General features: G+C 42.7%; 1 protein-coding gene across 1 annotated transcript in view; it reads right to left on the reverse strand.

The window, feature by feature from the left end:
• Window positions 1–9,459, reverse strand: part of LOC115140598 (condensin complex subunit 2-like) — a 30,091-nt gene extending 20,632 nt beyond the window's left edge. Inside the window, exons 1-7 of the mRNA XM_065026759.1 lie at window positions 9,358–9,459; window positions 8,031–8,250; window positions 7,833–7,923; window positions 6,153–6,245; window positions 5,740–5,857; window positions 5,427–5,572; window positions 1,958–2,147 (exon numbers count right to left, since the gene is read on the reverse strand). Of these exons, the coding sequence (XP_064882831.1) occupies window positions 1,958–2,147; window positions 5,427–5,572; window positions 5,740–5,857; window positions 6,153–6,245; window positions 7,833–7,923; window positions 8,031–8,245 (853 nt within the window). The 5' untranslated portion in view covers window positions 8,246–8,250; window positions 9,358–9,459. The remainder of the gene's footprint in view (window positions 1–1,957; window positions 2,148–5,426; window positions 5,573–5,739; window positions 5,858–6,152; window positions 6,246–7,832; window positions 7,924–8,030; window positions 8,251–9,357) is intronic.
• Window positions 9,460–10,090: the final 631 nt, after the last annotated feature.

The following is a 10,090-nucleotide window of genomic DNA, read 5'->3' on the forward strand; positions in this document are numbered from 1 at the left end:
TGCTGTGGTGAGAGAAAGAAACACGCCTGTATCTTGCACTACATTATTTATTTCCTTATAGAACCATAGCCACAAGAATTGTGCTGGAGGTGCCGTAGCACCCCTGATAAATGTCCATATATTTACCAAAGATATGGAATCATTGCCGTCCGTTCAGAAATAAGGAGTAGGCCTATAATTTAGCCACAGAGGATCAATAACTTTTTTTGTTTGTTTAATAGCCTAGCTGTGGATTGTGCGTAGCCCAATCACAACTCAAGCCAAAAGACTGCGGAACAGTTCATCAAATGGCTATCCTTACAATTTACATTGTCCATTTGATTTATTCATCTGAATTGTTTTGCACCGGCTCTATGCACACTCTCTAGACTCTACCCACACACGTTCACATGCATATTGATGCCAAACACACACACCCACACACGTTCACATGCATATTGATGCCAAACACACACACCCACACACGTTCACATGCATATTGATGCCACACACACACACCCACACACGTTCACATGCATATTGATGCCACACACACACACCCACACACGTTCACATGCATATTGATGCCACACACACACCCACACACGTTCACATGCATATTGATGCCACACACACACACCCACACACGTTCACATGCATATTGATGCCACACACACACACCCACACACGTTCACATGCATATTGATGCCACACACACACACCCACACACGTTCACATGCATATTGACGCCACACACACACACACGCTGCTGCTACTCTGTTTATTATATATCCTGATTGCCTAGTCACTTTTACCTCTACCCACATGTACATACTGTATTACATCAACTACGTCGTACCCCTGCACATTGGCTTGGTCCCGGTACTCCTTGTACATAGCCCTTTTGTTGTTACCATTTTCTTTTTATTTAGAAAATATATTTGTCTTACTTTTTCAGTTTTGCATTGTTGGGAATGGGCTTTTAAGTAAGCATTTCACTGTAAAGTCTACACCTGTTGTATTCAGCGCATGTGACCAATAAAATGTGATTTGATGCCTACAGTCGGGAACCAGCAGTAAATCTGTAGGTGAACAGCATGCAGCCAAAAACAGGCCTTCAGCAATCATTTCAAATATAATCTAAGGGAAAACACAGGTTGTAAAGCAAATGGATCCTGCTGAAAAGACTAATATGTCTACCAAGTTATCAACTTCCAAATGGACCTATTGAGTGAACTTCATTGTTTTACAAAGTAAAACGAGAGAGATAAGCTTTTGGCACGAGCACATCAACCATCACTGGTGAGTGAGCTGCACATCATTGGGTGAGTCAGTGAAACTGGAAAGCTTTTTAAAGACTCATTTCCTTTTCATATTGTCATATTCATATTGTACAATACGTTTGTCTCCACACACCTAGGCCAAAGTTAGTGATGGATTCAAGACAGGTCGTTTTTATTGATTCTTAGTTTGTCAGTGTCAAAGTATCCAGAAATTCCGATAACTTGTTGGATATTAAAAAAGATTCTGCTAAAGTCTCGAGTCATCTAAAATGATATAGAATTGCATGAAATTAGTTTATGCAAGACCACATTTTCCTCGGATCCCAGGCTACAAAACGGTCCCCCATGAGTGCAACTTCTACAAATCGCCTCTACAGCGCTATGCCAGTACGCAAAAGCGATAATGCATCCGATGCTTTATTATGAAGGTGAAAGCATTTTTTATACGGTCTGGTACCTCAGAGCCCCCCAGGTCACCCCTCTCTCAGGCTCACTTTGTTCAGGCACCTCCCAATTGACAAATTAAGCACTGAGTAGGAGTGCTGTTCTAGGATCAGACTCCCATTGTACACAATCATATACATTGTGATCTAAAAGGCAAAGCTGATCCTAAATCAGAACTTCTACTCTGGGGTACTTGCTACATATGTCCCGGGTCAAAAAGTGGGATGCTGACGTGACCCAGTCAGTGTTACCTGTGAAGGGCAGCGAAGGGACGTGCTGCAGAGGAGACTGGGAGCAGGAGTGAGTGGAGTGCAGCAAGGTCATGTGGGAAGGGAAGAGCAGCTCACAGCTACTGTCTTCACTGAACAGCGCCGACAGGAATACGCCTGCTGTGCTGCTCTCATCGAAGGACGACGCCATGCGCTGGAACATGGGGTCGACCTGGAGTTGGAGGGGTGGGATGATAACGAGGAGAATATTGGTGAGTTTACCATGTGTGAGCTTTGTAGGAACTGTAGGATCCATACTCTCAGTAAATATCATAATAAGTCCTCTGGCTTTGTATTTATTTTGGATCCCCATAAGCTGCTACCAATGCAGCAGCTACTCTTCCTGGGGTCTGGCAAAAGGCAGTTATACAATTTTAACAACATTACATTCATAACAGATTACACAAATCAAATTTCATTGGTCACATACACATGGTTAGCAGATGCGAGTGTAGCGAAATGCTTGTGCTTCTAGTTCCGACAGACTACTTGTTAGATATTTGTGCACTAACAATTAAACAACAACTACCTAATACACACAAATCTAAAGGGATGGAATAAGAATATGTACATATAAATATATGGATGAGCGATGACCGAGCAGCATAGGCAAGATGCAATAGATTGTATAAGATACAGTATATACACATGCGTTGACTTATGTAAGATAATGTAAACATTCAAGTGGCATTATTTAAAGTGACTAGTGATCCATTTATTAAAGTGGCCAATGATTTGAGTCTATGTAGGCAGCAGCCACTGTGTTACTGATGGCTGTTTAGCAGTCTGATGGCCTTGAGATAGCTGTTTTTCAGTCTCTCAGTCCCAGCTTTGATGCACCTATACTGACATCGCCTTCTGGATGGTAGCGGGGTGAACAGGCAGTGGCTCGGGTTGTTGTTGTCCTTGATGATCTTTTTGGCCTTCCTGTGACATCGGGTGCTTTAGGTTCCCTGGAGGATATGTAGTTTGCCCCCGGTAATGCGTTGTGCAGACCGCACCACCCTCTAGAGAGCCTTGCGGTTAAGGGCGGTGCAGTTGCCGTACCATGCTCTCAATTGCCCATCATTAAAAGTTTGCCAGTGTTTTAGGTGACAAGCCAAATTTCTTCTGAGGTTGAAGATGCACTGTTGCGCCTTCTTCACCATACAGTGTGTGTGGGTGGACCATTTCAGTTAGTCAGTGATGTGTATGCTGAGGAAATTAAAAACTTTCCACCTTCTCCACTGCTGTCCCGTCGATGTGGATAGAGAGGTGCTACCTCTGCTGTTTCCTGAAGTCCACGATCATCTCCTTTGTTTTGTTGACATTGAATGAGGTTGTTTTCCTGACACCACACTCCGAGTGCCCTTACCTCCTCCCTGTAGGCTGTCTCGTCGTTGTTGGTAATCAAGCCCACTACTGTTGTGTCGTCTGCAAACTTGATGATTGAGTTGGAGGCATGCATGGCCACGCAGGTAAGGTGGAGGTGATCCTTGACTAGTCTCTCAAAGCACTTCATGATGACAGAAGTGAGTGCTACGATAGTCATTTAGTTCAATTATCTTTGCCTTCCTGGGTATAGGAATAATGGTGGACATCTTGAAGCATGTGGGGACAGCAGACTGGGATAGGGAGCGATTGAATATGTCCGTAAGAACACTAGCCAGCTGGTCTGCGTATGCAGCTAGGGATGCTGTCTGGGCCAGCAGCCCTGCGAGGGTTAACACGTTTAAATGTCTTACGTCAGCCACGGAGAAAGAGAGGCCCTTGGTAGCGGGCCGCGTCGGTGGTACTGTATTATCCTCAACGTGGGCAAAGAAGGTGTTTCGTTTGTCTGGAAGCAAGACGGTGTCCGTGACGTAGCTGGTTTTCTTTTTGTAGTCCGTAACTGCCTGTAGACCCTGCCACATACGTCTCGTGTCTGAGCTGTTGAATTGCGACTACACTTTTCCCCTATAATATGTCAGTTGTTTGATTGCCTAGGAGGGAATAAATACATGGTTTATATTCAGCCATATTCCCAGCCATCTTTCAGACAGCAGCTCACAACACACCTAGTCTGTGCCCTCAGGCCCCCACTCCACTACCACATATCTACAACACAAAATCCATGTGTACTTGTGTGTATAGTGCGTATGTTATTGTGTGTGTATGCATGTGTCTGTGCCCATGTTTGTGTTGCTTCACAGTCCCCGCTGTTCCATAAGGTGTATTTTTAGCTCTTTTTAAAAATCTGATTCTACTGCTTGCATCAGTTACCTGATGTGGAAGAGTTCCATGTAGCCATAGTCGGTTCTGGACTTGGACAGTGAAGAGACCTCTGGTGCCATGTCTTGTTGGGTATGCATGGGAGTCGGAGCTGTGTGCTAGTCATTTAAACAAACAGCTCGGTGCTTTCAACATGTCAATACCTCCCACAAATACAATTAGTGATCAAGTCAATCTCTCCTCCACTTTGAGCCAGGAGAGATTCATGTTTGCTTTCTGTGTACATCCAAGGGCCAACCATGCTGCCCTGTTCTGAGCCAATTGCAATTTTTCTCCGTGGCTCCTGACCACACGACTGAACAGTGCGACAAAACTAGGGCCTGTAGGACCTGCCTTGTTGATAGCGCTGTTAAGGTAGAGCAGCTCTTTATTATGGACAGACTTCTCCCCATCTTAGCTACTGTTGTATCAATATGTTTTAACCATGACAGTTTACAATCCAGGGTTACTCCAAGCAGTTTAGTCACCTCAACGTGCTCATTTTCCAGTGGCATGTCGTTAGTAAAGATTGAAAAAAGTAAGGGGCCTAGACAGCTGCCTGTGGAATTCCTGATTCTACCTGGATTATGTTGGTGAGGCTTCTGTTGAAGAACACTCTCCATGTTCTGTTAGCCAGGTAACTGTTTATCCACAATATTTCATTGGGTGCAAAGCCATAACACATACGTTTTTCCAGTAGCAGACTATGATCAATAATGTCAAAAGCCCACTGAAGTCTAACAAAGCAGCCCCCACAATATTTATCATTAATTTCTCTCAGCCATTCATTTGTGTAAGTGGTGTGCTTGTTGAATGTCCTTCCCTATAAGCGTGCTGAAAGTCTGTTGTCAATTTGTTTACTGTAAAATAGCATTGTATCTGGTCAAACACAATTGTTTTCCAAAACTTTATTAAGGGTTGGTAAGAGGCTGATTGGGTGGCTATTTGAGCCAGTCATTCCTCTATTCTTAGGTGGCGGAATTACTTTTGCTTCCCTCCAGGCCTGAGGGCATACACTTTCTAGTAATACAATAACAACAATTATTTCACCTATTCCACACTCACTTTACAAAATTCAAAAGGCTTTCTGCACCAATTCCATTTATATTCAGAGTTTGGCTATGTGTCTCAAAAATGTCCAGGTGACTCCACATCAAACCTCACAGGCATAGCCTGGTCCTTTACCTCAGGCTATTCCTGGAGCAGGAAAACCATCACTTACCTCACACTTCCTCTCCGACTCAGAGCTGTCGATGTTGCTCAGGTTCTGCTCCACAGTCTTTTTGGGAGGCCTCTTCTTCTTCTTCACCACCTGCTTGGCAGCCAGCTCTCCTGCAGCACCCTCCGCCATCTCTCCCCCATCTCCTGCTCCATGCGCATAGGAAAAGGTCAGAGCCTGATTATCTTTTATTGACAACAATTATTATTATTTATTATTTTTTACAACAGAGCAAGTCACAGTATGGCACCATAGAATAGTTTGCCATTTGGGACACACAGACAGTGTATGGATGTTATAGTTAAGAGGCTCTCACCTTCCCCAGGCTTGGTCTCAGCACCCAGTCCTCCCAGTACTCTGTAGGCATCAGCATGGACAGCATCCACTCGGACTGCGTAAATCTTGGTGCTGGCGTCCAAGGTACCCGCTGCCACCTTGGCAAGGAGAGAGAAAAACACATAATCTCATACAGCCAACAGACGCTAGGCCCATAAAGTGAAATGACCAGTCTGTCATCAATATACTCCATTAGTTTGGAATAAGCCTATTAAAACAAACAACGTATATCTTAAGTGGTTGCGCTACAAGCTTATTTCTTCATTAGTAGATTACACTTTAATCTCCTCAATAGTAGTGGAAATCTGAAGAGAGTTTTGTGATGAGTAAATTTAAAGAGATATAAGAAACAGAAACTACAATAAAAGGAATAATTAATGTATCAAGCCATACCTTGAAATTTGTGAGCTCAGAATCCTTCTGTTTGAGGATGTCAGCCATGTAGTCAATCAGGTGGAGACCAAAGGCATTTTTGGTGGTAATTTTCTACAAAAATAGGACAAGGCTTTGTGAATCTGAGACGCCAGTTTCCAATAACCTGCATGGCTGGAGATACAGTGCCTTCAGAAATGATTCACACCCCTTGACTTTTCCCCATATTTCGTTCTGTTATAGCCTGAATATAAAATGGATTAAAATTGAGATTGTGTGTCACTGGCATGCCTACAGACAATACCACACAATGTCAAAGTGTTTTTATTTTTGCAAATTAATAACAAAAATTACAGCTGAAATGTCTTGAGTCAATAAGTATTCAACCCCTTTGTTATGGCAAGCCCAATGAAGTTCAGGAGTAAGAATTTGCTTAACCAGTCACATAATAAGTTGCATGGACTGTGTGCAATAGTGTTTAACATGATTTTTGAACGACTACCTCAATCTCTGTACCCCACACATACAGATAACTGTAAGGTCCTTCAACCGAGCAGTGAATTTCAACCACAAAGACCAGGGAGTTTTTCCAATGCCTTGCAAAGAAGGGCATTTATTGGTAGATGGGTAAAAAATTAAATAAAAAGCAGACATTGAATATCCCTTTGAGCATGGTGAAGTTATTAATTACACTTTGGATGGTGTATCAATACACCCAATCACTACAAAGATACATAAGTCCTTCCTAACTCAGTTCCCGAAGAGGAAGGAAACCACTCAGGGATTTCAACAGGAGGCCAAAAGTGACATTAAAACAGTTAGAGTTTAATGGCTGTGATAGGACAAAACTGAGGATAGATCAACAACATTGTAGTTACTCCGCAAACACTAACATTTACATTACATTTAAGTCATTTAGCAGACGCTCTTATCCAGAGCGACTTACAAATTGGTGCTTTCACCTTATGACATCCAGTGGAACAGCCACTTTACAATAGTGCATCTAAGTCTTTTAAGGGGGGTGAGAAGGATTACTTTATCCTATCCTAGGTATTCTAATTGACAAAGTGAAAAGAAGGATGCCTGCACAGAATAATATTCCTAAACATGCATCCTGTTTGCAACAAGGTACAACTGCAAAATATTTGACAAAGAAATTCACTTTATGTCCTGAATATAAAGCGTTTTGTTTGGGACACATTGAAAACAACATATCACTGAGTAGCACTCTTTTTTTCAAGGCTGTATCATGTTATGGGTATGCTTGTCATTGGCAAGGACTATGGAGCATTTTAGGATAAAAAGAAACAGAAGAACTAAGCACAGGCAAAATCATAAAGGAACAGAGCTGAAAAATAATAATGTGCAAATGTTGTACAATCCAGGTTTGCTAAATTCTTAGAGATTCTTCCAGAAAAAGACACCGCTAAAATTGCTTCCAAATATGATTGTAACATGGGGGTGTCATTAAAAAAAACATGTTTCCACTTTGTCATTATGAGAGTGTGTAAATGGGTGAGAAAAAATGTGTTATTTATTTTGAATTCAGGCTGTAACAAAATGTGGAATAAGTCAAGGGGTATTAATACCTTCTGAAGGAAACGCATGACGCCATAAGCGATGACTCAGAGCGAGAACATATTCTGCCCCTCTTAGAAGAGTGCCTTTTAACGGCAGTATATGCATACACATGCTGCTTACATTTTCAGTGGAGAGCTTGATGCAGGTGGAGTAATGCTCTGAGATCTGTGCATTTGACAGTTTGGGCACAGCAGCAGGGGTCCCCTTGGTGCTGAACACAAACACAAGGATTGTCTCTTACAAAGGTCTAAATCAACAGAATACCTGTCAAGATGTAGTACTAAAGGAGATTACTGGCAGAGAGAGGGCTTGTCCTACCTATGAGAGGTAGATTCATTAAATGAGGAGTCAGCGGCAGCTTGCAGGCCAATGACCCGGGATCTGCGCCTCTGACGCCGCTCTAGCTCATCATCGTTTCCCTCGAAAGATGCGAAGAGCGGGGTGCTGCTCGCGACAGGAGAGGCGCCCCTGTGCTTCAGGGACGGTGAGGCCCACTGACGCACCCGGGAAAGGGGTGAGGACGATGAGCTCATCGTGACTGCCAGTGGGGAGAGGGGGACACAGATGCACATTAAGTTCTTTATTCCTCTCTGCTTCCTAAAGTTACATTTATTAAAATGAGTTATACTGTCGGTAGCTAACAGTAACGTTAGCTGTTGGATATTTGATCATAGGAGCATAGCTATCTAACGTTACCAAAGCAAAGGCGGCTTGATTTTTTTCAAAGCAATCCTAAATTAACACAACGTTTTTGTTATTGGCCACCTGTAAACAAAGTAATTTTAGTTGGCACTTGGGCTGGCAAAGCTAAACCTAGCTAGCCTAAATACAGGAAGGTATCGTTTGATTGTTGGTAGCTGTGATACTAACGTTAACGTTACCTAGTTAGCCAACTTTTTAGCTAGCTAAAAACACAACTGGATTAGATAACTTGCTACTCTAGTTAACTATATGTGATATCAATAAACTAGTTAGGTTAGCTAAAGTTAGTGAAGGTTGGGTGGGTATGATTTATGTAACGTTCCAACCGGAATCCGTTCCAAAAACTTCGTAAATAACAAGGATGCCAACAACAAACGCCCACCCAACCTTCACTAACTTTATCTAACTTAACTAGTTTATTGATATCAGGATCTTTCTTTCTCTCTCTCTCGGCGGACCTGAGCCCTAGGACCATGCCTCAGGACTACCTGGCATGATGACTTCTTGCTGTCCCCAGTCCACCTGGCCGTGCTGCTGCTCCAGTTTCAACTGTTCTGCCTGTGATTATTATTATTTGACCATGCTGGTCATTTATGAACATTTGAACATCTTGACCATGTTCTGTTATAATCTCCACCCGGCACAGCCAGAAGAGGACTGGCCACCCCTCATAGCCTGGTTCCTCTCTAGGTTTCTTTCTAGGTTTTGGCCTTTCTAGGGAGTTTTTCCTAGCCACCGTGCTTCTACACCTGCATTGCTTGCTATTTGGGGTTTTAGGCTGGGTTTATGTACAGCACTTTGAGATATCAGCTGATGTATGAAGGGCTATATAAATTAATTTGATTTGAATTAAAGGTTAACTAAAATGTGCTAATTTGCCATCCCCAGATTTTGTTTATGCTAGCTAAACAAAAGCTGTAAATAGATTGAATTCGTACATTACCTCGATTATTTCCAAAGCTTCTGGAACAGTGAACTGTTTCTTTATATATAGCTACATTAAAATGAAAACAAAGCGTATTTTGCTTTGTATGAATGCACTTTTGTTCCTGATCAGATTTGAAAATGTGCGCCGAAGGGTTTACGTAATGACAGTGGGCGTTACCATGTTGAATCGACACTCGACTCCGCCCCATTGAGGTAGCTCCGCCCATTCCACATTTTGTGTTTAGACACCCGATTAGCCACCAATCACCCCTTAAAAGGTGGAAACATTTTCTCTGGTGTTTTATCTCCAGAGTGGGTGACCCACCTGCAGTGCAGAGTCCTCTCTCTAATTAAAATATTTGACCAAGTTGTGTCCCAAATGGCACCAAATTCCAGAGCATATTCAGAGGATAAGGTCTTTCAAATCAAAATTGTATTGGTCACATACACGTGATTAGCAGATGTTTTTGCGGTGTAGCGAAATGCTTATGTGATTGTGACAAGTCTGTTTATATTTGGCTTGGCTAGCTAGCTATCTTGCTAATTGTGATTTGAATGATGCAGCAACACCAGATAAAGAGCATCTGCTTTTTGGCCCCCTTCCCCAGTTTCTCGAGGGAAGTGGACTGCGTTGAGGAGATGCAGAGGCTTGCTTCGGCTCTTCTGGACCACTGCTGATGTGTACTACCGCTTTCTCTCTCCTCTCAAGATAGTACCTTTCTCAACTGCTTATCATCTAAAGCTGTGCA

The sequence above is a fragment of the Oncorhynchus nerka genome, linkage group LG13, assembly GCF_034236695.1.
Source record: "Oncorhynchus nerka isolate Pitt River linkage group LG13, Oner_Uvic_2.0, whole genome shotgun sequence".
NCBI lineage: Eukaryota > Metazoa > Chordata > Actinopteri > Salmoniformes > Salmonidae > Oncorhynchus > Oncorhynchus nerka.